The following is a 27,809-nucleotide window of genomic DNA, read 5'->3' as shown; positions in this document are numbered from 1 at the left end:
TCAAGATCCTCCTACTTGGACTCTTAACAGAAGGCAACTTTTTTGTGTGCTTGAGAAAGGGAATGTGTTCAAGTCTCCATGGTGGGCTGGGGAACTTTCCTAGCTGTTAGGAAAGGGAGAAGAATGTCCAGGAAACTTCCCCACAGAGAAATGCAATGGTACAAGCAAGTGAATCGGTGTTTATTTAATCTCAGGAACCAACAGAACAAACGAGCAACTGCAGTTCATTTCCGGGCGGACACTGCTCCCTCCCGTCTCATTCAGGTCTGACTTGGATCAGACTAGAAGAAGTCTACATGGCACTTGCGGCAAGGCCTGCCTGACAAATAAGATGTCGACTACAACAGAACCACGACTGTGTCATTTTCAGTGTTGGCAGAGAAATGAAGTGCAGTCCTAAGTAACGCAACCAAACTAAATGTCACCTAGCACACAGGGGAAAAGTACAGTTTAGGTCTATTAAAATAAAAACTGCCACCTAGGTTTCAAATATTGAACATTCAAACATTCAGATATGAATATTCAAACATTCACTTATTATTCAACAAGAATTTAACTTCAGGGAACATGAGGGGAGGGGAATGGAATGTGCAGAGGGGCACGTCTGTCCAGGGCTGGGGCCAGCCGGACCTGGGTTGTCCCGCATTCAAGGCACTGGCTTCTGCAGCGTCTGGACAGAAGGCAGGAGAGTGGGCAGCTCTGCAGTGAAGACACTAACACCACAGCAAATTCTTTTATTTGCAATTTAAGAGTAACGCAGGGATCCAGAGATAAGCGTGACTCGCTAATGTGAAGTCCTTGCTAGGAGCACCACAACCAATGCATCGTTGTTCACTGACTGTTGGCAAGCGGGTTCTTAAAGAAAAATAGGATTCTCTAGAAAAGACTTGGAGAAAGCTGACCGGTGAGACGACAAGTGGAACAAGAACGGTGCTCAGCTTCCCTAACTGGGTTCAACATTAACACGGATGTGTCCTGCGGTGGAAACAACTGAAAGAACGTTAGAGGGTCAGGGTTTCATCTGCCTTTCACTCCCTTTCAACACAAGCAAGATTTTCAGATTCTATTCAGGAAGGCATCTAGCTCTTTTAAGAGACAGGATGGTGACAGCAGACAGCTGAGGATCCCTGCTGTCCCCTGGACTATCTTAACGCCTCCTACCCACCGAACGTGGCAAGAGAAACCACGTGCCTCCCTTGAGAGGAAACACCGTGCACATAATTGACGGCACTGCTCTCCACACGTCTTCCTTAGGAGCTCGAGGGCGCAGGCAACCGCGAGAGCTAGTCGTCCACTGTGATGTTCCGGAAGAGGTACGCCATGGACTCCCCGTTGTGGATTCTCCGGATCGCCTCAGAGAGAATCAGGCTGACGTCCACAGTCTTTATCTTGGGGCACTGCAGCTTCTGCACCTCGTGAGGGACAGTGTTCGTCACCACCACCTGGTTGACGCGGTGATGCAAAATGAACACTGTCACTGACGTCGTGTGGCCTGAGGTGGTCACTTGGAAACGTGTATCTAACATTTGGTGCCCACAGACCAAGTCTCAAACTACAAAACCTTACTTCACAGGGTATGTTTTTACAAACTAAACCAACATTCAAGGGAAGGGGTTCAAAAGAGAAGCTTATGGAGGTCTTCGTCTATGTATGCAGAAATGATAGGGTGAGACCCAGCTCTGCGAGAAACCTTCCTATTAGGGAAGAATTTAGGTCTTGAGAGAAATGCTACTTTAGAATGAAATTATACTGAAATACAAATTATACTGAAGTACAGAGAGCAAGTCTTTATGAAAATAGACATATTCTAACTGTGCACGCATGTGTGCTAAGTCACTTTAATCATGTTCGACTCTTTGCAACCCTACAGACTGCAGCCCACCAGGATCCTCTGTCCATGAGATTCTCCAGGCAAGAATACTGGAGTGGTTGCCATGGCCCCCTCCAGGGGATCTTCCCAACCCGGGGATCGAACCTGTGTCTCCTGCGGCTCCTGCACGGCAGGTGTATTCTTTACCGCTGAGCTACCAGGCAAGCCCCTATTTCTAACTGTAAATCTGACATCTGCCCAGACTGCTAGCCACCCAAAGCATGATTTCAGTCCTTTGGAGAGGGAGGAAGTGATACTGACTGAGCCACTGAACTATCCACAGAAGACAGAGCAGCAAATCATGACTCAGGAGCAGACAGACCTCTAAGTTAGGCTAAGTGCACTTCCCTGAATGGCTCACCCAGGACGTCTACCTTACAGGGAAATAATGTTAGCTCTTTCCGTATAAAATAAAGATTTAAAACCTCGAAAAGAGCAGACAGACCTCGTCGATGGAGGACTCCTCGATCAGACGGGGGGCCTCTGCGGACAGGATGCCGTGTGTGGCCATGACGTAGATCCTGTAAGCGCCTCTCTCCTTCAGAATTTCCGCAGCGGCCACGAAGCTCTCCACGTCGTCGATGATGTCATCCTGCGGACAGACCCACGCTCGGGCTCGAGGAGGTCCCTCCACCCCCGTCTGTAAACACGCGCCTCTCTGCACTTTGCTTCCGAGGTTGTCCAATGGAAGAACGGAGCCATCCGCCCGGGTCAAAGACAGGACTGAACAGCCCTCGGCAGCGGCAACAGAGCCGCGTGGACTGAACTTCAGAGGAGAGCGCGGCAAAGCCTTACAGCGTGACATTCCGCTTCAGCTCAGGAGATCTCCCAAGATTCCTCTCCCTATCTATTTCAAACTTCTGATGAAAACCACATAGCCAGTGTCTCATTTACTGTTTGCCCAAGAGAAAGTTAACTGATGGGAACAGAGCAATGAAGTGAGCCACAGTAAAGGTCTGATCCTGTGGCCCAGCAGACGCAGTTAAGAGCTGGGAGCACAGGTACTGTGTTAAAGTAACAAAGGAGACACATGTTCTCATTGGTGAAAATGGAAGGGCCGTCTAGCTCACGTCACGGCCCACAGACTTAAGGGTGAGGAGCAGGGTCAGCTGGTTTGATAGAACCCAGGGCCCTGAAGACAAGGTTATTTGTGGAACTGTATTTACTTACAGGTGCTACTACTGTGCTCATTTTACATGTGTTAAGTTGTAATAATGATCTCTGTTCATCTGCTTTAAAAGCTTCTGCTACTTGTCCTAGGGGGTCCAAGGCCAGATGGATCCGTTTAAATGTACGATCATCACCGGACACCCATCCCAAGATGGACATTAGTAGGTCTGCACAGGACGGGAGATGGTGACCTACCACTATGATCGCGATGCGTCCTCCCACATCTCCAACTACCGTTATGGGTGGCTTCTCCTTGGCCATCATCACTAGGAAAGCAAAACAAATCACAAGATCCCAGTCAGCCAAGGGTCACTAGGTGAATGAAGTCATCACATCACATACCCTGGAACGGGTGGCAGAGCCCGAACAGACAATTTAAAAATGTGCCTTAGTCAACCTGAGGCCTCTCAGAGATGGGTTATCTAGAGGAGCACCGTTCACCAGCAAGGAAGCCGAGTTTAAACTTTACATACCCACATCACAAAGCAAAAAGAAACAGATGAAATTCACAGATTTTTCCTGTACTCAGTATACCTAACATATTATCATTTTGACACAGAATCGATATGCACCTTTATTAGAGACTTTGTTTCCCCTCATCACTGTCTTCTTATTTGGTGTGCCTTCTCCACACATGGTGATTCTCAGTTGGGACAAACGGCATTTCAAGGGTTCAGTGGCCCCATGTGCCCAAGACCCAGACCACGCTGGGCACTCGGGGGCCTCCAGAGGAGGGTGGAGGAGCAGAGCGAGAAAGAGCTCACTGGTACAGAGAAGCAGCCCGACCGACCGCAAAGCCACTCAGAACAGAAACAGAAATGTAAATAAATGCCGCTGAGAAAGTAAACAGGGAAATGCTGTCAAAGAGCTGGCTTGACTTCATTTTCTTCCACGGTGACCTTCCTGGGACAAAGAATGTAACCTCACTATCAAACAACTACACCACAGACATAATCAGTTTCCTGAAAATTAGGAAGCTGAAGACAATAATCACAAGTCCATCATCTTTTCCTGATTTAACTGGTCCTTAAAGTTGAGGCTTCTTATCTACTACAAAATTTACATGTGAAAAAGGCCCATCCTGAATACAAAGCAAACTACAGGATGCAGAAGGGACAGAGGAATTCACTTTGCAAAGGGGGTTAAGTAAACTGGGCATGCAGCGTGCTAAATTGCTTCAGTTGTGACCGACTCTGCGACCCCATGGACTACAGCCCGCCAGACTCCTCTATTCACGGGGACATTCTCCAGGCAAGAATGGAGGGGTTGCCGCGGCCTGCTCCAGGGGACTCTCCTAACCCAGAGATGAACATGCGTCCCCCGAGGCTACTGCACTACAGGTAGATTCTTCACTGCTCAGCCACCAGGGAGGCCCCAGTAAACTGAGGGGGCAGAAGTATTTCACAACAGACATTCTGCTTTTTTGGGAAAGCTTTTTAATTTTTTCTAGCCACTTCCCCGATCTGTGCCCCCCTGCACTGGGAGTGTGAAGTCTTAACCACCGGACCGCAGGGGAAGTCTTGGAAAGCTTCTTTAAATTCTGAAATATCTACTGTAGGAGTAGTGAGGGAAGGGAAGAGGCTAAATTCAGGGTAATTCTACAGTTCAGTGATCATCAGCAGGCCATCCACCAGAGCTGACTCCTCTCGACAGGTGCTGTAAACCTGCAAGAACAGGTGTCCCTCCGCGTGTACCAGCAAATCAGCCAGGCTGAAATCCAACACCACATTACTGGCAAACTTCAACAGACATTTCCTGATTTCCCATCCCGGAAACAAGGGCAATTTCCTGAATTTGGGCAGTCACAAAGGCTCTGCATATAAGCATCACCTAAAAGAGAAGGAAGTAAACCACCAACATCAGAAAAACCTTCCTCAAATCCTGTCTGTAAATTAAACCATGTGGGTAGGTGGTTATGCTGACCTACCCACTTCTTAAAGAGAGTGGTCCCTTTCTTGACCATTTTTCTCTGTAAAAATAGGAAAAGACTGCAAGCTAGAGTCCCGTCAGACCGCAGCAGACACTCGGCTCTCGTTTGATGCTCCTGTTGACTGTTTGGTAAGCTTACCTTCCCCCCCACCCCCAAATTCTATCAGTTTGAAATGAAAAAACAGGCATGGCTAGGGTTGAGGCCTAAAAAAAAAAGACTAAGAAAACAAAAGCTTCACGCCTGGTACACTCAGTCCCTGCTCATAACTGGCTTTGGGAGCAGCACAAATTCAACACGCAATTTGGTGGTGACTAAAAGAGACAGACTTCATTAGAGCATCAAGAGAACAGGCCTCCACAGGACCTCCCTGGTGGCGCGTTGGGTTAAGAATCCGCCTGCCAATGCCGGGGACATGGGTTTGATCCCTGATCTGGGAAGATCCCACATGCTGCAGGAGCAGCTAAGCCCGTGCTCTGCGACAAGAGAAGCCGCCGCAAGGAGAAGTTCTCGCACCCAAACCAGAGAGTAGCCCCTGCTCGTCACAAGTAGAGAAAAGCCCGTGCAGCCACAAAGACCCAGCACAGCCGGAAATAAATCAACAAATAAATTACTAACAACAACAAAGTTAGGTATCAGGTGAAAAGAGCTACATCACTAAAATAAATGCTAGTTACCTGATCACCAAAGCCTGATATTTGACCAATGTTTGCCAACATCCATCTTGTGTGCAGGTGTACTAAGTCGCTTCAGTCATGTCTGACACCGTGACCCTACAGACTGCAGCCCACGAGGCTCTTCTGTCCACGGGATTTTCCAAGCAAGAATACTAGAGTGGGCTGCCATGCCCTCCTCCAGGCAACCTTCCTGACCCAGGGATCCAACCCGTTTCTCTTAAGTCGACTGCATCGGCAGGCAGGTTCTATACCACTAGCACCATCTGGAAAGCGTCATCACCCATCTTACCAAAATACAAATGCTTAAGATTTCATACCACTACACATACAACTTTTTACTAAAGCCAAAATTATTTCACACTCTTGGAAAGCCAAGGGCTACCCATATTAGCTCTACTGTCCTCAATGCCTACAAATGTGTGTAACAAAATATTTCACCAAAGGCGAAACCACTGTAATACCATTCAATTATTTTAAAATACCAAGATAGCATGTCACTTATAAACAGAATCTAAAAAAGCACACAGATGAACTTATTTACAAAACAAAACAAACTCACAGACTTAGGAAACAGACTTATGGTTACCAAAGGGGAGAGGTATGAAGGGAGATAGTTAGGAGTTTGGGATTGACAGATATGCTAACATGTACACTGCTGTATGTGAAACAGTCAGCACGGGCCTCTGCACAGCACAGGGACTCTGCTCAATACTCTGTAATACGCATAAGGGAAAAGACTCTGAAGAAGAATAGATATACGTGTGTGTAATATGTGTAATAGATATAATAATTAAACTAGGCTCCCCTGGTAGCTCAGTGGTTAAGAATCCACCTGCCAATTCAGGAGATGCAGGTTCAATCCCTGGATCAGGAAGATCCCCTGGAGAAGGAAATGGCAACCCACTCCAGTATTCTTGCCTGAGAAATCCCATGGACAAAGGAGTCTGGTGGGCAACAGTCCATGGGGTCACAAAAGAGTCAGACACACAACTTAGCAACTAAACAGCAACAACCACAAATAATTAAACCACTTTGCTATACACTCAAAATTAACACAGTACTGTAAATCAACTATACTCCAATATAAAGTAATTTTTAAATCATATTAATACTAAAAAAAGAAATAAAATCTAAAACTTGTAATAATACTAAAAAAAGAAATAAAATTTCAAACTTGTAAAAAAAAAAAATACCAAAATACATCCATGTAGGAATGAACTCCTAGCCACTCCTACTATTCAAAACTGTCTTCGATTTACAAACAGAATAAAGACACAGCTGATCTTACACGGCAATTCCAGCCCTGGGTGGACAGTCGCGTTCTTGACCATCGGCGGGGAATGGCGGCCATCGTCCATGTCCATCTCCGCACACTGGGCCTCCCCATGGATGACAGCCAGGCCCAGACGCAGCCTCTCTGCGTACGACTGGGCCCTGAGAGGAAGCCAACGGGAGAGGGTGAGATGCATGGGAAGAAGACCCAAGCGTGGCTTTTTCATCACTTCATTAACCACAGAATGAAAATACCAGTCCACATTTTAGGGACACGCAAAGTAACTGTTTCTGCAAGTCACAATGTGAGGCTTGGGCCAGAATGCAAATGTCTCAAGAGGACCCCAAGGTGGGAAGTGGGCTGACATCTGACTTTGGTCATTTTGGTTCTACTCTCTGCCCAACAGCCTAACATTCATTTTTAGTTGCTTTTTGGTTTTGTTTTTTTCTCTACTTTTTGGCTGCCTGTCACATCAGGATATTAGTTCTCTAGCCAGGGAGGGAAGCTGAGACCCCCCCGCAGTAGAAACTCAGTGTCTTAACCACTGGACTGCCAGGGAAGTCACTCATCTTCAGAATTCTGTTCAAAAAGGTCTCAAAAACCACTGCCTGAAAGGCACTTGTGGCATTCCTGTTTCCCTTTTGCTGAGAACTCAAAGGACTTAATTTTCTCCCAAGGGAAAACTGAGTAATTCCAAGAACCACACATGTTATTTGGAGACTAGAGGTAAAGCTGTGGTTTGGAGTATGACAGTGACTTGGGGGAAAGCTGGACTTGTGAGCTTTCACAGGCTGTATGTGGACAGACCCTGGATCCTAACACAGCCCATTTTGACTTCAGAAGCACCCGAAAGCGATGAGTGTGTCTAGCTTATTTACCTTTTTGCAGCATCAGGCGATTTAGCTACAATGACTGCATTTCTGTAATTTGGAATCTAGATTTGGAGGAAAAATAAGAAAATACTGAAAAGATATCAAAAAAATAAATAAATAAACAAAAATACTTGGGTGCTGGCATTACATAATTTTTTCCTCTTATAAAAATGATCCATATTAGCAAAAAAGTATGCTAGAATCTCAATTCACACAGTTACCATTTTTTAATCCCTATCAATTAGCATCATGGCCAAAGTAGGCTACATCAAGAAGATAAAAAACAATTCTTAAAACCTTCATTTTAAAAAATATAAGCAAATGGCTAAAGATAATTAGAAGGAAATCTGTCTTTAATGTCTTTAAAAAATAAAAGAACCTCTGTGCCTCAACGCTGACCCTGGCTGGTTGCCTCAGGCATTAAGACTTCAGCAAGAGATCATGTGATCACCCTTTGTGCCTTTCAATATGGAAACCTGGTACCAGAGAAGAACTACATGGGGTCTCTTTTGAGGACAAGGGGGTATTTGCTGGTGCTCCTCACTTCTTCCTGGATATACTGAAGCAGGAAAGGTGAGGCTCTAAGGTTGTCCACGGGAAAGCTGAAAAAGCCTTGTATTTCCTTTTGATGAAGATCCATAGTGATAATGTGAGTTAAACCTGAAATTTTAAAACACAAAATTACAAAGTTCACCCCTACAAATTGACGGCTACAGTGGACACAAACTAGGCGCCCAATGCCTGCTTCCTAACAGAAGGCAGGGGGTACTGTGCAGAAGTGCGCTGGTTCTATACCTTATTTGCAACCTTAACAAAACTTAGTAAAGACAATGCTAAGCCTGATGTAAAGAAGCCCATAAACTTCCACACGGATTAGAAAACTAAACCTAGAAAGAACAGCGCGCTTCCTTCTCCTCTAACCATTAGCTTGGGCCTGAAAACTAGAGAAAGAAAAATCAGGCAGAAGCAAAAGTATGAATAGGGCATTAAATACTGGAGCAAAAATAGATGTTAAAAACAAGTAAGGCCTTGATTAAAGAATCTAGGAAGAAATGTTGAAGGGTTGTAGATAAATGAAGAAGGAACAAGAAAGCAAAAGCAAAGTAATATATATATACTAGAAAGAAAGAAACCACAAAACACAAGGATAAGACACTGAAGAGTCTGGAAAAATCTGTGTTATGTCCTAAGAGAATGGGTTAGGAAGTACGCCTACAGAAAAACAGTGAAAACATACTCTTATAATCAACAGTGCTAAACAAAAGAAAATGTACATTCATGGCAAGTGGCCAAGCTCAGTGAAAAATTTCCAGAGCAAAATTTCTGGTTCTTTGGAAACAACCAGAATGACTTGTTCTTTCCAAAAACATTACACATTTTTAAAGAATGGAATTCAAATATGTTTCTGAGGACTCAGATCTATATTTGAGTTTTTAAATAAACATGAAGCAAATAAAATCCCGACAACTGAAAGGTTATTACATTGAACAGAAAGTATGTCAGTACAAAAACATATGATGAAATGATCTGCTATACAGAAGGGAGGGAGAAGAGAGTATGTAAGCTGAAAAAATGGTAAAAGAAAAACCCAGTTTTACTACTATGTACATACACTGAATTTTGTGCTATTGCGTTTGACTCTTTGTGACCCCATGGACTGTGGCCCGCCAGGCTCCTCTGTCCACAGGATTATTCCAGTAAGAATACTGGAGTGGGCTGCCATTTCCTCCTCTAACGGACTTTCCCAACCCAGGGCTCAGATCAAACCCACGTCTCCTGTGGCTCCTGTATTGGCAGGGGGGAATTCTTTATCACTGAGCCCCCTGGTAGCTAAGGTTTAAACAAATCTAGACCGAAGCTCAAAAGATCACAGCCGAATGCCAAGATGGTCAGCTAAAATTTCAATGATGATAAGATGACTAGGACATAGAATGTGGAAAAAGTCCAAGTTAAGAGAAAAGAATCCTGAAACAAACAAGGTCACTCTGAAGTGGGACAAAGAGGAAAAAAAATGTACACCTAAGCTCACAGATCCTTAACCAGAATTATGCAAAAACAAGCAAGACAAAGAAACTACCCAACAACACTCAGAGAAACAGGTAACCACCAACCACCTATGGCTGGTGGGGTATGGACTACTCTGGCCCGGGGAGGGTCCTAACTGCCGGTATAGGGCCCCAGGCGCAGGCCGCACTCACCTGCTTTTGCCAGCATGGATGCCAGGAGCTTGCACACAATGGAGCCCCTCTTCCGCATCTTGCTCTGCTTGCTGTAGGGGAAGTAGGGGATGACGCCAATGATGTTCCGGGCACAGGCGGTCTTCAGTGCATACGCCATGATCAGCAACTCCATCACAGCCGTGTTCACGTCTCTGAAACAGGTGATTTGTCCTTTGGGATTAATGTCATTTATTAACCCCTGGCAAGGATCTCAATCCCAGCAACCTGACCTGGGTTGCCAAGATGGGTGTTAATGTGAATCATCTCAGTAGCTTAGGATGGCACCTCCTGAATAGAGGAGGAAGCTGGTTCACTTTTCTTTTGAGCTGAGTGAACTCTAGTTTGCATCTGAGGTTACTGACATTCACAGCACCATCATCCACACTCATCTCTGCCTGGATCTTGTCAATGACCCGGTCATGGGAGTGGCAGGTGAAGCAGATGTTGACTGCTGATGACCGGTTAACCAACACCTGCTGGTACCATCCCCAGGATCTGAACTCAGGCCAGGGTGCTGGCACCTCCTTTTCCTGGGAACACCATGGGAAATCCACAAGCCCTTCCACTTAGCTGAAGGAATTTGGTCTTTTTTTTTTTCGGGTGGAGAGAAGGGTGAGTGGGGCAGGAAGGTCTTGGAAGTTAATTTCCAAAAATCTCCCCCATCCCTTCTTTCCGTGAGATACACAGATTCACGTGCGTGCTTAGTCGCTCAGTTGTATCAGACCCTTTGCCTCCCAGGCAAAAGGGCATGGACATAGCCTACCAGGCTACTCTGTCCATGGGACTTCCCAGGCAAGAATCCTGGAGTGAGTTGTCATTTCCCTCTCCACAGGAATCTTCCTGACCCAGGAATCGTCTCCTGTGGATCCTGCATTGGCAGGTGGATTCTCTACCACTGAGCCACCTGCGATACAAAGGTCACCCAGCTAGACAAAGAAGGAAATGTGAATCTGAAAGGTATTCAAAGGAAAGGCTATTTCCAAATTTTAATGAATGCTGAGTGCCACCCTTTGCCAAGACTGATCAAGTAGCAAGTAGGGCTCTGCTCTTAAAGGGCCTTGAAATCCTTCAGGATGACCTTCCAAAGTTCAATCCTCTCTCTCCAGCCTCCTCCCAACTCTTCTTGGAGTTGTCCGTCCTCAAACACCCTTTCTTTGGCATTAGGAGTGTATTTCCCTTGCCTTCCCAAGATAGAGAAGATCATTTCCCATGTCCGAGTTCCCACCCAAGTGAGGAAAAGGCTCTTCAGATTATACTTTACAAAAAAAAAGAAAAAAGGAAAAGTTTTACTTATTTATGTTAATTTTTGGCCATACCCCGTGGTATGTGGGATCTCAGTTACCTGGCCAGAGACTGAACCTGCATCCCTGATTTGGAAGGCAGAGTCTTAACCACTGGACCACCAGGGAAATCCCTGGATCATTTAGTTCTTGAATCACCTGATCAAAATGGAAAGGCCTGCCATCAACAAAGCAGAAACTTAACAAATGACTGTTGAATAAGTGGAAGAATGAAATACTCATCATGAAATGCTTTTCAGCTTGAAAGACTGTCAGGCTGCTTCCCCCTAGTCTCTTCCAGTTTATATTCACACCTGTGCACCTGGGAGGGAGCGATGCAAAGACACCCTTTCCCTCTGACACCGTTTCCGCACCCATGTTCACTGGGGGGACTCCTTACCTCCCCTCTGTAGTCTGGACTTTTCATGACTATTTCAAGGTTCAGTCATAAGCTTCTATGTTTACTTCTCCCACAGGGTAGGCAGAGTTGATTCTGGGCTCAACTTCAAGATGCAACTGTCGACTAAGATATTCCTTTTGGACTGCTAACAGGTTACATATTTTCCAATTATCATTTCCTTCCTCTGAAATAAACTAGAATCTTCTTCTCCCTCATATTTCCAAGTTAATAACATCCCATGTCTGGCATCAAAAGGTCAGAAGACACACAACCTTTTGGTATAATCATGACAAGACATTTATCAAACACTTTCAAGGTTATTAGGTTGGTGCAAAAGTAATTTTGGTTTTGCACTGTTGAACTTCGCTGTTTTGGAATATTTCCTTAAATAAATATGGTTATACTATACATCATTTTAATGCATGTTTCTCACTTTATGTTTTTTTGCTAATAACTTATTACTGTGTATTTTATATTTATTTTAAACTAGGGAAATGACGTTAGACAAAAAGCAAGTTCCTGCGATTTTCTTATTCAAGTTCAAAATGCGTTATAAAGCAGCGGGGACAACTAGCAACATCAACAATGCACTGGCCCCAGGAACTGGCTAACAACGTACAGGGCAGCGGTGGTTCAGGAGTCTTGCAAAGGAGACGAGAGCCTCGAGGACGAGGCGCGCAGTGGCTGGCCATCGGAAGCTGACAACAAACAACCAAGAGCATCACCGGAGCTGATCCTCACAACTACACAAGAAGTTGCCAAAGAACTCCACAACGGCCATTCTGTGATCACACAGCCTTCGAGGCAAACTGAAGCGGTGAGAGCGCTCTGAGCGCAGGCCTCACGAGGCGACCGAAAAATCAGAACGCTGTCATTGTGAAATGCTGTCTTCTCTTACTCCATGCAGCAACAGTGAACCACGTCTCGACTGGATTGACTGTGACATGCAATGAGAAGTATCTTTTATACGGCAACCGGCGACAACCAGCTCAGTGCCTGGACTGAGAAGATGCTCCAAAGCACTTCCCAAAGCCAAACTTGCACCAAAAAAATGTCAACGTCACTGTTTGGTGGTCTGCTGCCAGTCTGATCCATTACAGCTTTCTGAATCCTGGCAAAACATTACATGTGAGAAGTATGCTCAGCAGATCGATGAGATGCATCAAAAACCGCAACGCCTGCAACTGAGGCTGCAGAAAGGACCCAATTCTTCTCCATGACAACACCTAACCATACGTTGTACAACCAAGGCTTCAGAAGTTGAATGAATTGGGCTACAAAGTTTTGCTTCATCCACCATATTCACCTGACCTCTCGCCAACCAACTACCACTTCTTCAATCATCTTGACAACTTTTTGCAGGGAAAATGTTTCCACAACCAGCAGAAGGCAGAAGAAAATGCTTTCCAAGAGTTTGTATAATCCTGAAGCACAGATTTTTACACTACAAGAATATACCAACTTATTCCCGGAAACTTATTCCTCTGGCAAAAATGTGTTGATTTTAATGGCTCCTATTTTATAATAAAGATGTGTTTGAGCCCAGTTAATGATTTAAAATTCATGGTCTGAAATCGCAATTACATTTGTATCAACCTAACACTTAGGAATTCATAATACTTGGTCAGTTTTCCACACTCTTCAACAATTTTCATCCTGCATCATCCATTTACCAAATATTTACTGAGCACCTTGCATCAGGTACTGTGTCAGGTGGGGAGATAACCTGGTAAATGAGGCTGACCTCATCTTGTTGGGGAGGGGATCCTTTGGCTCTCTCCCACCATCACCCTTGGAATCATTTGTCCCTAGAAGGAGCATGCTAACTCACCTAAGAATGTCCCCTTCCCCTTCTGATCCTTCAGCCCAGAGGAGAGCTCCCCACCCACAACAGATCATCTCAAGGGATGCCTGTGGGCTCTGGGGGTTGAGATGAAGCCGGCACGGCACTCGGGATAGAATGAAGGTAACTCAGGAGCCCATCTCTAAACATCAGGCATCATATACCCTCTATCAAAAGCCTCTTCCACATACAGACTGCTTGTTGACGTTAGATAAGCTTTCTTAATCTTCCACTGGTGTGGTGCAGCGTGTGGCATTAAAAAAGCTTCACTGGACGTGGTGGTTTCTTATACCAGATCCCAATGCCAGCAATACGTTGAGAGTTGAAGTTAATTAAACAGACCCTGGAAGGATATCTATCTGGGCCATGGGCTTTCAGCTGTCTTGTGACAGCATTTACAATACACAACCATACGCCACCAGGTTTAGAGGCACCAAGGGAGGGCCAGATGGTAAGACGCTGAGCGTAACAAGAGGAACAAAAGTTCTGGAGAAGCCGTGATTTCAGGGTAATTTTCTTTCCACTAATTACTAATCTCTCCCATGAGGTTTTTATTTTTTTTTTAACTTTTTCCGTTTCCTAATGACCTATGCACCAGGGGATTCAACATTCTTTAGATCAAGGTTAAGGAAAGCCTCCCATGCCCCACCCCTTTTTGGTCAGGAAGGGGACAAAAGGGCCTTTGTCACAGGGGCTTTACCCATTCTCTGAAGGACTCCGGACAAACTGGATACCAGGCAGTTACTGTGTGGGCTAGCAGGGCCAAGAGAAACTAGCTGGCAGCTTCTGCTTTATCTGTTCCCAGCACATTCTGGCTGCTGCTGCTAAGTCACTTCAGTCATGTCTGACTCTGTGCAACCCCACAGACGGCAGCCCACCAGGCTCCCCCGTCCCTGGGATTCTCCAGGCAAGAACACTGGAGTAGGTTGCCATTTCCTTCTCCAATGCATAAAGGCGAAAAGTGAAAGTGAAGCCGCTCAGTCGTGTCCAACTCTTAGCGACCCCATGGACTGCAGCCCACCAGGCTCCTCCGTCCATGGGATTTTCCAGGCAAGAACACTGGAGTGGGTTGCCATTACCTTCTCCGACATTCTGGCTAGTGCCTGTAATCTCTAGGTAGAACAATCTTAATTGTTTACCAACTCTTTCTCTTCCCTAAGACTATCACATCTTACATTAACCTTGGCTTTTACTGCTCTCCCATTTTCAATGGGCAAAAAATGAGTGCAAGGTAAGGACACAGTCTATACATATCAGTTAAAACTGCAAAGACAGACCAGCACCACAGATGGAAGTTCTGAGAACAGGGTCAGGGAGCAGGACATGCGCCACCTCCACCTCCAACAATAAATCACTTGCAGCAAGTAAGCTGTCATGTTCTTCTAATGAGTCGTCTTATGCAGCTCAGTGGTAAAGAATCTGCCTGCCAATGTAGGAGACTCGGGTTCAATCCGAGTGGGGAAGATCCCCTGGAGAAGGAGATGGCAACCCATTCCGGTATTCTTGCCTGGGAAACTCCATGGACAGAGGAGCCTGGCGGGCTACAGTCCATGGGGCCGCAAAGAGATGGACTTAAGAGATCACTTAAGATGACTTAGTGACTAAACACCAACAGTTACATCAACAAACTAGAAGGTGTGACATAAAACACACTGTCCTCCGAACAACAGTTGGTAAAGCTCCCCACCTAGTTCAGGCACCTGGGAGCTCCCGAGTACCCCCCTGTGGTAGTGTGACTGACTGTAAGGAATGCCTATTTGGTTGCCATTTCAGGCTTTCTGGAAACCCTTGGAATTTCCTAAGCTTTGAGACAATAAAGGGACACCTTATGTTAATGAGGTGACTTTCGGACTGCACCTGGAGGAGGAGACTGGTTGCCTGGGAGACACACGACGTTAGAGAAGTTGAACTTTCAGTCCTACCCCGTGACTAAGTCCTACCCTGTGGATTCAAACAATCGCCAAAGGCTAATGATTTAATAGATCATACCTTTGTAATGAAGCCTCTGTAAAAACCAAAAGGAGGGAGTTCAGAGAACTTCTGGGTTGGAGAGCTGGGGGGAGAGCGGCTGAAAGTTCTGGACCCCTCCCTGCATACCTTGCCCAGGACACCTCTTGACTTCCACCAGAGTCAAACCCTGAGGGGAATTCAGGATGGAGAAAAACAAGCGGCTCTCTAGGCTTTGGGTAACAGGCCCTAGATAAACAGATGCATGCCTAAGGGCTAATTTCAATGACCAAAAATCCTTGTCTTCCCAAGTACAGAAAAGCACTAAAATCATTGTGATGTCTCTGCTTTGTGATCACCAACAATCTTCTGATGTTTCACTACCCCGACTCCGCCCCCACCCGGAAAATACCTCACACATATTCTGGTTCCTCTCTTACCTCATCAGAGTGGTTCCTTAGCTCCATCTGTTAGACTGGCTCCAAGGCTATAGTCCTCAAGTAAGGTCCTCAAATAAAACCTAACTTGCAACTTTTAGGCTGTGTATTTTGCACCAATTGGCAATCTATACAACCATGTATGGCAAATAGGACTAAAAAACTAAATTCCCCACTAAATTAACTAAATTTAGTTGTCATTCAAATATTCTGAAGTCAGGCAACAGAATGTTGTTTTATACTGTTTATTGGGATAAACCCAATAACTCTACATGGGATCCACACCCACACACATTCTCTTTGTCTTTTCTCCAAATTTCCTCTCCCATCCCCATCATCCTGAAAGATACAGGAACTGTCCAGGGAAGGTGTTTTTGCTTTGATACCACCAAACTGAACCACAGGGAAGACAACGGTGGCTTCTAAAATAATCTCAAAACAAGTACACACGGGGAACCCCACCATCTTCAGGACAAGGTTCTGGTTTCTAAAAGCATCTCGTGTATCTGTGCTGCTTCTTCAAAGAGAAGACTTTCCACATGGTGAGTATGTAAAATTACTGTCATGTTATGCTATAAGATTCACTCTCTCCACTGTAACTCTGAGGACTGCTCCCTACCTCTTCCTTTGGTTAAATTTCAAATATCCTAAGCATGAGTAGAAAAAACAAACAAAAAAACAAAAAATATTTGCCAGTAAGCTATTAACCAACATGTTTTTCCATGTTTATGTTATCCTCCCCCTGGAAAACATGTGCACATTATAAAGTTCAGTCTATAGTACTGTCCCAACTTCACCCTGCATTGCATGTATTAATATTTCTACTGCATTCTTGGTTACCATGATATGGAAACCAATAATTAGATAAAGCACAACTTCCTGCCACCAAGGAAATAAACTGCCTATCCTGAGGGGCACGCAACAAAATCAACTGGCCGAAGTGTCAACATCTTCCAAAAGCGTCAAAAGTTTCAAAGTCAAGGAAAGACTAAGGGACGGTTCCAGACTAGAAGATGAGAGACATGACAAGTGAGCGCCGCCTGAGCCTCAGCTGGCTCCCTGAGCCAGGAAGAGCCCTGGAGACAGCGGACACCAGGGGATGGGGCCTGAGGCTCAGGCGGTCATGACACAGCGGTCTCAGTGTCCTGACTGTGGTGGTACAGAACGCCCTCGTTGGGAACTAACTTGGGGTCCGGTGGTTAAGACTCGAGCTTTCACTGCCACTGACCCGGGTTTGATCCCTGGTTGGGGAACTAGATCCCACAGGCCATGTGGTGCAGGAAAGAGAGAGAGAGAGAGAGAGAGAGAGAGAGAGAGAGAGAGAGAGAGGAAGCTCTCCTTTGCAGGAACCACACACTGAACAGTGTTTGGGGGGTGGGGAGATGTCAGACTGGCAAGTTTGTCTCAGTGGCTGCACTGTACAGGCAAGTCTTCTGTAAGTCTGTGACTGTTTCAAAATCTGAATCTTTAAAAGATGAGGTGGCTCGTTCTATGTTGATATGATACATGGATCTTAGTCCCCAACCAGGGATCAAACCCGTACCCCCTGCAGCAGAAGGGTACAGTCCTCACCACCAGACTGCCAGGGAACTCCCTATCAGGCTCCTTCTATGCAAAAAATTAAGAAAAACATATACGCAACTGCTTGAACATGCAGAGTCTCTGAAAGGATGCCTAGGAACCTGATGACACTTGCCACATCCAGGGAGGGAAGTGGAGTGGCTGAGGGCAGACCTCGTTACACACCCTTTTGAAATCTGAACCACTCAGACAAATTAAAATGGCTTTTATTTTGGTTTTGAGGATCACCTGAATTATGGAGCCTAAATTTGTTTGTACATATCCAACAGAGAGGAATGAGGACCTACTTAAACTAGTTATCTCAGAAGACTAGGCGGGTGGATGAGGGCTGGGGAATTTTTATTTTCTGATACATGTTTCTATAAAGCCTGTGTTTTTAGAGATGATTATTACTCCTATGTTCAGAAAAAATATTAAAATACTTAGTAGCTACCAGTTACCACTATACAAGGAAACTCTTTATACTAGGGTTCAGATCACTCTGTCCATGACCCTGTGGTCCTCGGCTTCCTTTAGGCCCAGCTTTCTCAATCCCTCCAGAGGGGAGTGTGAGGAAAAGGCTTTTTCCTTCTCTGTACACTCACACACTGAATATTGCTGGTCACCAAATGTGTAGGGGTTTTCCCATACATATGTAATCCTCAGAATCTTGGGGATACCACCTGGGTGTCCTACAATTCAGTTCAATTCTGACTGTCTCTCTCTGGACATAGCAACAGATCCCACAGCTTAAGGGCCCAGTCCCATGAGACCACCCTTCCTCATTTCAGATACAGGCAAGTCCAGACTGTCACATGTCTAACCAACCTGCTATAAATTGAGAGGTTCCTAGGACCCACTCCTCAGCTCCGATTAGTTTGCTAGAACAAATTAATAATAACAATAAAAGAACTCAGGGAATTCCCTGGAGGCCCAGTGGTTAGGCCTTGGTGCTTCCACTGCAGGGGGGCACGGGTTCGATCCCTGGTCGGGGAACGAAGATCCTGCATGCTGTATGGGAGAAGGGTGCAGAGCGTCCCCACCCTTGCTGCGTGCACCCACCTCCAAACACCCCCATCTTTACCAACCCAGAGGCTCTCCACACCCAGGCCTTCTGGGGGTTTTATGGAGGCTTCATGATACAAGCTGGAGAAGGAAATGGCAACCCAATCCAGTATTCTTGCCTGGAGAATCCCAGGGACTGGGGAGCCTGGTGGGCTGCCGTCTGTGGGGTCACACAGAGTCGGACACGACTGAAGCGACTTAGCAGCAGCAGCAGCAGCATGATACCAGCACAAGTTGTCAAATCACTGGCCACTGGAGATGGATTCAACTCCTCTCCAGAGGTCACGGGGGCTAGGTTGAAGGCACCCACCCTCTCATCACAAGGTTGGTACCCCTAGGAACCAGCCCCCATCCTGGGTTTATCCAGAGGATTTCCAAAACTCCCTGCGTTAACATAATTCAGCAGTAACTGAAAGGGGCTTGTTCTGAATAATGGAGATACTTTGACTGCTATTCTCAAGGAGGAAGTTCCAATAGTTTTAGGAGCTCTGCACCAGGACAGGAAGACCAAATCCATATTTCTTATTATAAATCTCAGAATCAGAGGCCAAACAAGAGTGGCCACGTGGAACTGACACCCAAGGATTAAAAGTGACACATGTAAAGCACCCGCACGCTGCTGGCACCCAGGGCCCTGCTTATTACTCACACAGTCTCAGGAACTAATCTGATCAAGACGTGAAGGTCTAGATTTTTCAAAGACACCAACCCCATTCCCAGTGAGGGGCTGAGAGGAGATAACCCCACAGGGAAGTTCACGCTCAGATATGCCAGGATTCTCCCAGGGCCTGTCCTGCCTGGAGAGGAGTAGATGGCATCTGCGATAGAGACAATGTGGGGGGACCCGCCACTGTGCAAAATTAAATGTAGTGCAAAAACTGGCCTCAGTGGACACGAACCAGAGCGGCCATGCACTGCATTTAACAACAAAGGCTTTCAGTAGAGCTGAACAGACAGACCCTGGCAAACGCAGGGAGGATATTTTGTCCTTGAGGATTTTCAAGCTTGGAAAAGATGATCAAGTAAACACACAGCAGTTAAGTGCAGTGTGACAATCATGGGAAGAATTCCAAAAGACCGAATGTGTGTGTATACATGCGAACGCATACATATACATCATGTTTTAGAAAGCAGTTAACATGCAAACACATTTACAATTTAGAGAAAACTGAAGTTCACATGAAGAGACAGCATGTTACATCACTAAGATTTTTAGAGGAAAAGGGATAAAGTCATGCTCTTACCTGGGTATTGTCTGTATAATGAAAATATCTTGGCCACGAACAGATTCTTTTATTTCAACTCTTGTTTCTGAAAAATAAAAATGTTCTATAGTTTTAAGGAAAAGTACTTCATGCTGTAAGAATGCTGTAAGAAGGAAAAAAAAAAAAAAAAAGAATGCTGTAAGAATTGGGCAGCAATCGAGGGAGTAAAGGGAAATCTAAGCCAACACTTGGAGGGAGTGAAGGGGAATTTAAACAACAACTCACCTGAAAAGACCCTGATGCTGGGCAAGACTGAAGGCGGGAGGAGAAGGGGACGACAGAGGATGAGATGGTTGGATGGCATCACCGACTGGGTGGACATGAGACTGAGCAAGCTCTGGGAGTTAGTGATGGACAGGGAAGCCTGGCGTGCTGCAGCCCATGGGGTCACAAAGAGTCAGACATGACTGAGCGACTGAACTGAACTGAAATCAACACTTCACTTAGTGCATCAAAATAAATTCTTAGTAGATCTGGGAATGACATGTACTGATGTAAAAAAAAAAAAATAGTCAAGCTCAGGGGAAAATAAGCCAAAAATAGACTTTGAAGGCAAAAGCAATAATCAGGTCTATGTAAAAATCTCAGGGTCCAGAAAAGAAAATCCATCACTAAATAAACACAAGATGCTCAGGGAAAAGCATTCAGCAATTAAAGAGGCCAAAGGTTAATATCCTTATTATTCTTTTTAACAAAGCCATGGTCTCCTCTGTGTCAGGCCCTGAGCTGGGGTCCCAAAGAGGAGGAAATGGACCAAGGGGAAGACTGACCCAGGAGAGACAATGCAATGCCAAAGACTGGCAAACACTCCAGGACAATGTATACGACAAAGCGCAGCCACGAGAAAGGAGAAACAGGCCTGGGAACGATGGCCTCACCGCGGGCCGGACCATGTAGTGGGAACGAAAGTGTGGGACAGCGGGGGCAGGGGGTACCAAGCAGAGGGGGTGTCACTGTGCATCTGGAAACAGACTAAAGAGGAGAAGGAGACAGAGAGGAGGGCAGGGAGCCAACTAGGACCAGACTGAGTCTGGGTTTTCTTCCAAAGTAGACAGGAGAACCACTGGAGGATCCGTGTGATCACTGGCTACAGTGTAAAGAGAATGGTGGCAAAGCAGGAGAGGCTACTTGGGGAAAGCCACTCCATGTTGGTTTCTCTTTTTCCCCCATTTATTTTTATTAGTTGGAGGCTAATTACTTTACAATATTGTGGTGGTTTCTGCCATTCATTGACATGAATCAGCCATGGATTTACATGTGTTCCCCATCTAGGTTGTTTTTTAAGGAGTCCAGGGAAGTGACAGACAGTGTGCTGGACCAGAGCAGCAGCAGTGGAGACAGTGAGAGAAGCAGGGAGATTTCAAATGGATTCCTGAATCGGGGCACACAAGACATGCTGATGCGCGTGATGAAAGATGAAGCAGGTGAGATGGGCAGAACCTAGGTCCTAAAGGGCCCCAACATGATTGCTAAGGAGACTGAACTCTGGCCTATAAAATGTGAAGCAGAGATAAGTAAAAAATGTTTGTATTGTGGAAATAACCCGTTGGAGGGGAGTAGAACAAACTAAAGGCTAAAAATGCAAGTAAGAAGACCTGTTAAGAAGCTACTTTGACAGCAAGAGAGAGAGGAGGCCTAGAACAGTGATGGGAAGATGGAGAAAAAGGTCCTCCCTAAACCTCCCTGCTTTCCTCGAGTGCTTCATTTATGAGATCTCCAAATGCCATCACAATGAACCAAATCTGTTACTGTTAAATAGGCTATCTCACCTACATGCACTCACCTTCATTGGAAGTCACACTTCCAATGAAGGAGACTGGAGTTCAATTCCCGGTTGGGGAACTAAGATTCCCACATGCTGCACAACTCAACCAAAAAATAAACAAATTAATTGAAAAAGAAGAATGAAGGCCCTTTTTAGAAAAACTCCAGTTCACAGGCATGTGTTTAACAACAACAACAAAAATAAGCATCTCCTGACTTGCCCTGACAGGAAAGCTTCTGAAGTCACCAAGTTAACAGCTGTTGAGTATGGAAACTGGATTAAGGGTTTCTGGGGGTTAATTATAACACAGATGTAACTTGCACACACTCCAGAACGCACGCTTTACATTACTGTCCGATACTTGGCTTTTTTAGCTCCCCAAACATCAGTTCCATCTTAATTATCTCCTGGGCAAACACAGAAACATGAATCCAAGGCTTTCAACTTTGCAAAAATAATTCCCAGCTGGGGGTTTATTCCTGGAACACGGCTATCAACAAAGTGCCTTCAAGCAGTATTATTTCATGTTCCAGCTCTCCCTGGAAACCCAGCAGGGGATTTCCCTGGCGGTCCAATGGCCCTCCACGCTTCCACTGCAGGAGGTGCGGGTTCCATCCCGGGCTGGGAATGAAGAGTCCCACATCCTCCACCTGGTTCGGAACAAAAGACTCAGGTGGCAACAAAAGGTGGTGACTAACCCAGGGTAAGCTTTGATAAGACTTGAGAGAAAAAATGAGAGATAAAACTAATTCAGAGGTTTTTAAAGTAAGTCATTACCTATCTAGTACAGATGGCTCCTAACACCATTTGATGACTTAGTGAGACAGATAAACGTAGAACGTATATATCAAATACAGCAAAATAAGGAAGAAAAATCTCCTCCATCACTTTTTTCATTCTAAAATAACAAGATATTTGCATTACCTTGGAACAACAGGAAAGAAGACTTAAGGAGAAAATAAGAAGTCAAGGTTTAGAAGTACTGAAAGCCTTCCAGCCCTACTGTTAAAGAGCAACAGATTTCTGTGTTAAATATGAGTAACACTCGCCTTTTAAAAACATGCCAGTCAATTAAACGGAGCTTGAAGGACAAAGAATGTTTAAGAAGTTTAACTTACCTCCATTGGTCTCTTGATAAACCACAGACTTCCCCAATTCAGCACCAAGACGCCTAAAGGGAGAAAAAAAGCAATTAAAGCTCTTTTAGGAGCATTTAACCATTCTTAACCACTGGACCATCAGAGAAGTCATGCTTCCAATGAAGGGGACTGGAGTTCAATTCCCAGTCAGGGAACTACAATCCCACATGCTGCATAACTCAGCCAAAAAATAAACAAATTAATTGAAAAAGAAGAATGAAGGCTCTTGTTAGAAAAACTCCAGTTCACAGGCATGTGTTTAACAAAAAGACTACAATAACTACACCAGCATTCTCTTACAAAAAAAAAAAATTTAGAAAATTTAACTCATTAAGAACTAAAAATCCTGTCATTCCATGAGCAGCTTCCAGCGCTCACCATTCTGTAACACACTGCTTTACTAGGAAGAGCCCACAACCAAAGTTTAACATCTACTTCCATCATTTCTCGAATAATAATTGTCTTGCAAAATTGATGCCAAATAAACACGTGGTTAGCAGCAATAACTCAAAAAACACAAGCCAAAGGCAAATGCCTCAATTGTCAAAAGCATCAGACTTCCGTGTCATTAACCAAACGCAGTATGAATCTTGTTTGGATCCCGATTAGAACAAACCAAGTGGAAAACTCATTTCTGAGACAATCTAGGAAATATGCTTCCCTCGTGGCTCAGATGGTAAAGAACCTGCCTATAATGGAGGAGACCCAGGTTCAGGCCCTGGGTCAGGAAGATCCCCTGGAAAAGGAAATGGCAGCCCACTCCAGTATTCTTGCTTCCATGGACAGAGGAGCCTGGTGGGCTACTATCTGTGGGGTCGCAAAGACATGACTGAGTGACTAGCACACACAGTGAAATATGCACAAGAACTAGACATTAGGACTAGACAAGAGAGTAGACATATAGGAATTAATGGCGGGTTTGGTTTGTTTTCAGTTCTTATTGGTCAGTATTACCATTTTTATGAGTGAAATAAGGGTTGTTGATAATGGTTGTTGTTTATGTTCTGCAACCTGTTTAAAAACACTCCAGCCAAGTACACAACAGAACATTACTCAGTCTTAACAAGAAGTGAGATTCTGGTCCACGCTACAGCACGGAGGCTGTGCTGTGTGCTCGGATGCTCAGCTGTGTCTGACTCTTTGCGACCCCATGGACGGTAGCCCGTCCAGGTTCCTCTGTCCATGGGATTCTCCAGGCAAGAATACTGAAGTAGGTTGCCATGCCCTCCTCCAGGGGATCTTCCCAACCCAGGGATGTGGACAGATTCTTTACCATCTGAGCCACCAGGGAAGCCCACATTATTGATAAACCTTGGTTGAAAAAAAAAGATTCTAAGTAAAAAAGTCAGACACAGAAATGCAAACATTATATGAGTCCATGTATAGGAGGACCTTAGAACGGGAACATTCACAGTCACAGAAAATAGAACAGAGGTTACCAAGGACTGGGTGGGGTGGATAAAGGGGAGTTAGTACTTAAAAGCATACAGAGTTCCTGTTTGAAATGATGAAAAAGATCTAGAAATGAACAGTGCTGATAATCACACAACACTGTGAATGTACTTAATGCCACTGAATTGCACACTTAAAAATGGTTAAAACTTAAAACTTTTCTGGAACAATTTTTTCAAGAACCAAATATAAGACCAAGGCAAAACCACTGACTATTTAATTCTGCCCTCCCCTCTCTGGTTTCTCTTAGCAAGGTCACTGTGGTAAATCTGACCCAAAATAAACAAACACAAGCTTTATATTTAAAATTAAATGTTTTAGTTGGCCTCAAAAAGACAAATAATCAGTGGTCAGAAATGGAAACTAGGTAGTAGACTGCAAAAGGACTGTGTGTTTTTTTAAACTCTTCTAATCTCATTTAAAACTAACTGAAAAGAACACAGGCAATACTGAGATAATATCACTGAAGTTTCCCCTTTCTTCTATATTTTTCATCTAGAATTTTAAAATATATTCATGCCATTACTTACAAACTCTGAAAACTCCACAGAACTCTAGTAAGTTGTTTAAAATGTGAGAATGACTCTAAAAGTTAAAAAACAAGCTTATTTATTTTTTTAACAACTTATTTGCAAAGGGCTCAGAAGGTTCTTTCTCTACAATAGGACTCTGGAACTCTCTACAAGAGCCAACTAGAAAAGAGGCCATTTAGTAAGCATGTATTATTCAGAGGGCCACTATGAACCTCTGCTCTGCTAGGCACTTGAACGCATGAACCATTATTTGGTTCATGTTCACAATGTTCTGGGTCCAGTAGAAGGAACTGTCTCTATTTTACCAATGAAGTTAAGGAAAATCAAGTCTCTTGCCCAAGGGCAAGACGGGCAAGGTCCTAAGACCCCAAAGGCCACTCGAGGCTGGAGGCTTCCTCAGGTGAAAAAGCAGACTTAAGACTGATCGAACCTAACTGACTTACAGACTACGGTTAGACCTGTCGTTCCAATCATAAGCTGCGATAAATCTGCTCCCCTGGGGTTGCCTTGTCCTCACTGCCCTCCCCTACACGCGTGCATCTTGGGCCTCGGGGGTCTTTCACTTCCAAGGCCGCCCCCTGCCCCATCTACTGCACCCGATATTGTAACTACGTGCCGGCCTCCGTCTCCCAGGGTGGGGAGACTTGGGAACGGCGGCGATCAGATTCAGAGGCCAACTCCAACCGTGGGAAAAGGAGCCAAACCCAGAGCCGCCCCGGTTCCCACAAAGCTCTAATCTGGGGGTGGGGGTGGGGTTCCACTGCCTGGGAGGTGGGAGTGGGGAGCCGAAAGCAGGGCGGGCGCTCCAAGGACCCGAGGGGTGGGCTGGGGGAAAAGCCAAAAGTCGGCCAGCCCAACGCGTTTTCAGCTGCAAAGTTGGGGTGGGGGCGGCAGGATGAAGGGGCCAAATCACCCCTCGCCCCGGTCGGGGGATGTGGAGGCAGAGGAGCAAGGACGGTCTCCCTGAAAGGAAGGGCCCCCTAGGACATCCCCGTCCCCCGCCCCTTACTCGGTGATGCGCTTGGCCAGCTCGGTGCAGGCGGCCGTGGAGTTGGCAGAGAAGACTCGATAGCCGGTGCGGGCGGCGTTCATGGCCGGGCGAGCGGCGGGGCAGGCACGCGGGGCGCGGAAAGCGGAGGACACGGAGAGCGGGGGCAGCAGCAGCAGCTTCCTGGGCATCGTCCGGCCCGGGGGCGCGGTTACAGCCGGCCCGCGAGGGGCTGCACCCGGGGGTGGTTTTGACGGAGGCGGCCGCGAGGCCAGCGCAGCGAAGGCGCCGAGAAAACCGACACGGGAGGCGGGGGAGCGGGGGAGAGTCTCGAGACCCCCAACTTCCTTGTACCTAAGGCCACTCGCTGAGGAATCAGGCGCGACGAGAGAGCAAAGCAACCTGCGCCGCCGATCACCTCGAAGATAGGGACGAGGGCACCGCCCCCTCTGGGAATCCGAAAAGGCGCAGCTAGAGCGCCCGCACGGTCGCCATCTTAGATAAGGGCAGGGCGGTGGGCAACTTTCCACAAGCTTATTTTTTTCCTAGGAAGGCATTAAAGATTCGTTTCGCCACTTTTATCTTGTCGCCCCCACGGGCGTTCTTTTGCTCCCACGTTCTTGGGCGGTTCAGGCTGACTTTTTAGTGGTGCCAGCCTGTCCAACTTTTTCCTGCCAGGATCCAAAATGTCTGCCTCTGCGCTGGTTGACGATCTAGCCCTGAGCCTCTATGGTAACACTGTGCGAGAGCCCTGCGAGGCGCATGCGCTGGGATGGTAGGTTGCCTGGGATACTAAAATGCCCCAAATGTGGTGTATACCTAAACCAAGTGTTTATTCCCCCAACAGACTCCAATCTGGAATCTGCACGTTAGGCAAGGCTCTCTGAACGAGTCAAAGCATTCTTGGTAGTCTTTGCTGTCGGTCAGAAAAGGCTTTCTCTGTGCCCCTGCCCCTCGAAGACCCATTCACGTGACATCTGCTCCACTGTGTCTTTCTAGATGCTTCAGCCACAGTAAGCCACCCTCGCCCGCTGGACAGTACCATGCGCGGCACCGTGTATGGTTGCTTCTATTTTAATTTAGTTTTGTGAACGTCTGACTTTCCAACTAGAATGTAAGTCCTCTGAGGGCAAGATCGTGTAACACTTAGTGCTTTTGTCTTTCCTGGTGTCTGGGGCGGTGTTACAAGTTCCGGAGGCACACAATTCCTATCAGTTAAGATCCAAGAAGAAAGTTAAAGGACGAGGAAACTTGTGAGTTTATCAGTTGCCCCAGGATTGGGGAGGGGGGCTGATCCGTTTCTCCTTATTCTGAGGACCCTGCCTGTTGTGACATTAATCCTGAGGGGGCACTTGATTGTGACTCTTGTGCTGTGAAGCCTCCCAAGCCACAAGCTTCAGGATTTGGAAACTGAACTGCCCCAGGGCCTGTTAGCAGCCTGACCCACATTCCCGCTGCCTCTGCAGAATTACTGACACATTTTTCTCTTTCTTTTTTAAAGCAATATATATTTGTAAATATTTACTTACTTTGGCTGCCCTGAGTCTCATTTGCGGCGCTTGGGATCTTTAGTTGCGGCAGGCCAACTCTTAGTTGAGGCGTGTGGGATCTAGTTCTCTGCCTAGGGAGTGAACCCAGGCCCCCTGTATTGGGAGTGTGGAGTCTTAGCCACTGGACCAGCAGGGAAGTCCCTCACGTCATGTCTATCTATTTATATCTCGCACAGAACCTCTCAGACCTCAAACTGAACCCATCTTTGTTTTTGTGATTCTCTCCAAACTGTCTGGCTCCTCTGTTCCTTCTGTGAGTAAACATAACATGAGGTTCCCAGTCAATAAAGCGCAAGAGAAGCCTTGGCACTTTCCTTTTCTTCACTTTCTATATCTATCCACTTATCCATATATTAACATTGACAGAGCATCTGCTGTTTGCCAGGCCCATTTTACGTAATTTGGGATACTTTAGAGAAAAAACAAAAGGCAATTCCTACCCTGGAGAAGAACATCTATCAGGGGGACAGAGATTGAAAAATAAACATAATAATTGAGTAAATTATATAGTATGTTAGAAGTTGTATTTATTTCCTATTGCAGCGGTAATATATTACCACAAAGGGGCTTAAAAGTA

At 45.7% G+C, this 27,809-nt stretch overlaps 1 protein-coding gene across 2 annotated transcripts; it reads right to left on the bottom strand.

Annotated features, from left to right (window-relative positions):
* Positions 1-159: 159 nt before the first annotated feature.
* PRPSAP1 (phosphoribosyl pyrophosphate synthetase associated protein 1) lies at positions 160-26,127 on the bottom strand. Of its 2 annotated transcripts, none has more exons than XM_020915562.2 (10): positions 25,704-26,127; positions 22,689-22,741; positions 19,785-19,851; positions 9,988-10,160; positions 8,334-8,449; positions 7,796-7,851; positions 6,933-7,078; positions 3,236-3,306; positions 2,316-2,462; positions 160-1,442 (listed from the first exon to the last, which is right to left on the bottom strand). In XM_020915562.2, exons 1-10 carry the CDS (start codon positions 25,871-25,873, stop codon positions 1,284-1,286), a joined length of 1,158 nt encoding a protein of 385 aa, XP_020771221.1. In that variant the 5' UTR covers positions 25,874-26,127; the 3' UTR covers positions 160-1,283. The 2 variants fall into 2 exon arrangements, with proteins under 2 accessions (XP_020771221.1, XP_070336028.1); XM_070479927.1 differs by having other exon boundaries at positions 26,037-26,095.
* Between the last annotated feature and the right edge of the window lie 1,682 nt (positions 26,128-27,809).

Source organism: Odocoileus virginianus, chromosome 17 (assembly GCF_023699985.2).
Source record: "Odocoileus virginianus isolate 20LAN1187 ecotype Illinois chromosome 17, Ovbor_1.2, whole genome shotgun sequence".
Classification (NCBI taxonomy): domain Eukaryota; kingdom Metazoa; phylum Chordata; class Mammalia; order Artiodactyla; family Cervidae; genus Odocoileus; species Odocoileus virginianus.
This window is presented reverse-complemented; position numbering and strand designations above follow the sequence as displayed.

Excerpts from the sequence above, each read along its gene's own strand:
- PRPSAP1 (XM_020915562.2), bottom strand. The coding sequence starts at position 25,873 with ATGCCCAGGAAGCTGCTGCTGCTGCCCCCGCTCTCCGTGTCCTCCGCT. Across the intron at positions 7,079-7,795 it reads TCGCCTGATGCTGCAAAAAG|GGCCCAGTCGTACGCAGAGA; the intron begins GTAAATAAGCTA and ends GCTTCCTCTCAG. Across the intron at positions 2,463-3,235 it reads GACGCATCGCGATCATAGTG|GATGACATCATCGACGACGT; the intron begins GTAGGTCACCAT and ends GTCTGTCCGCAG.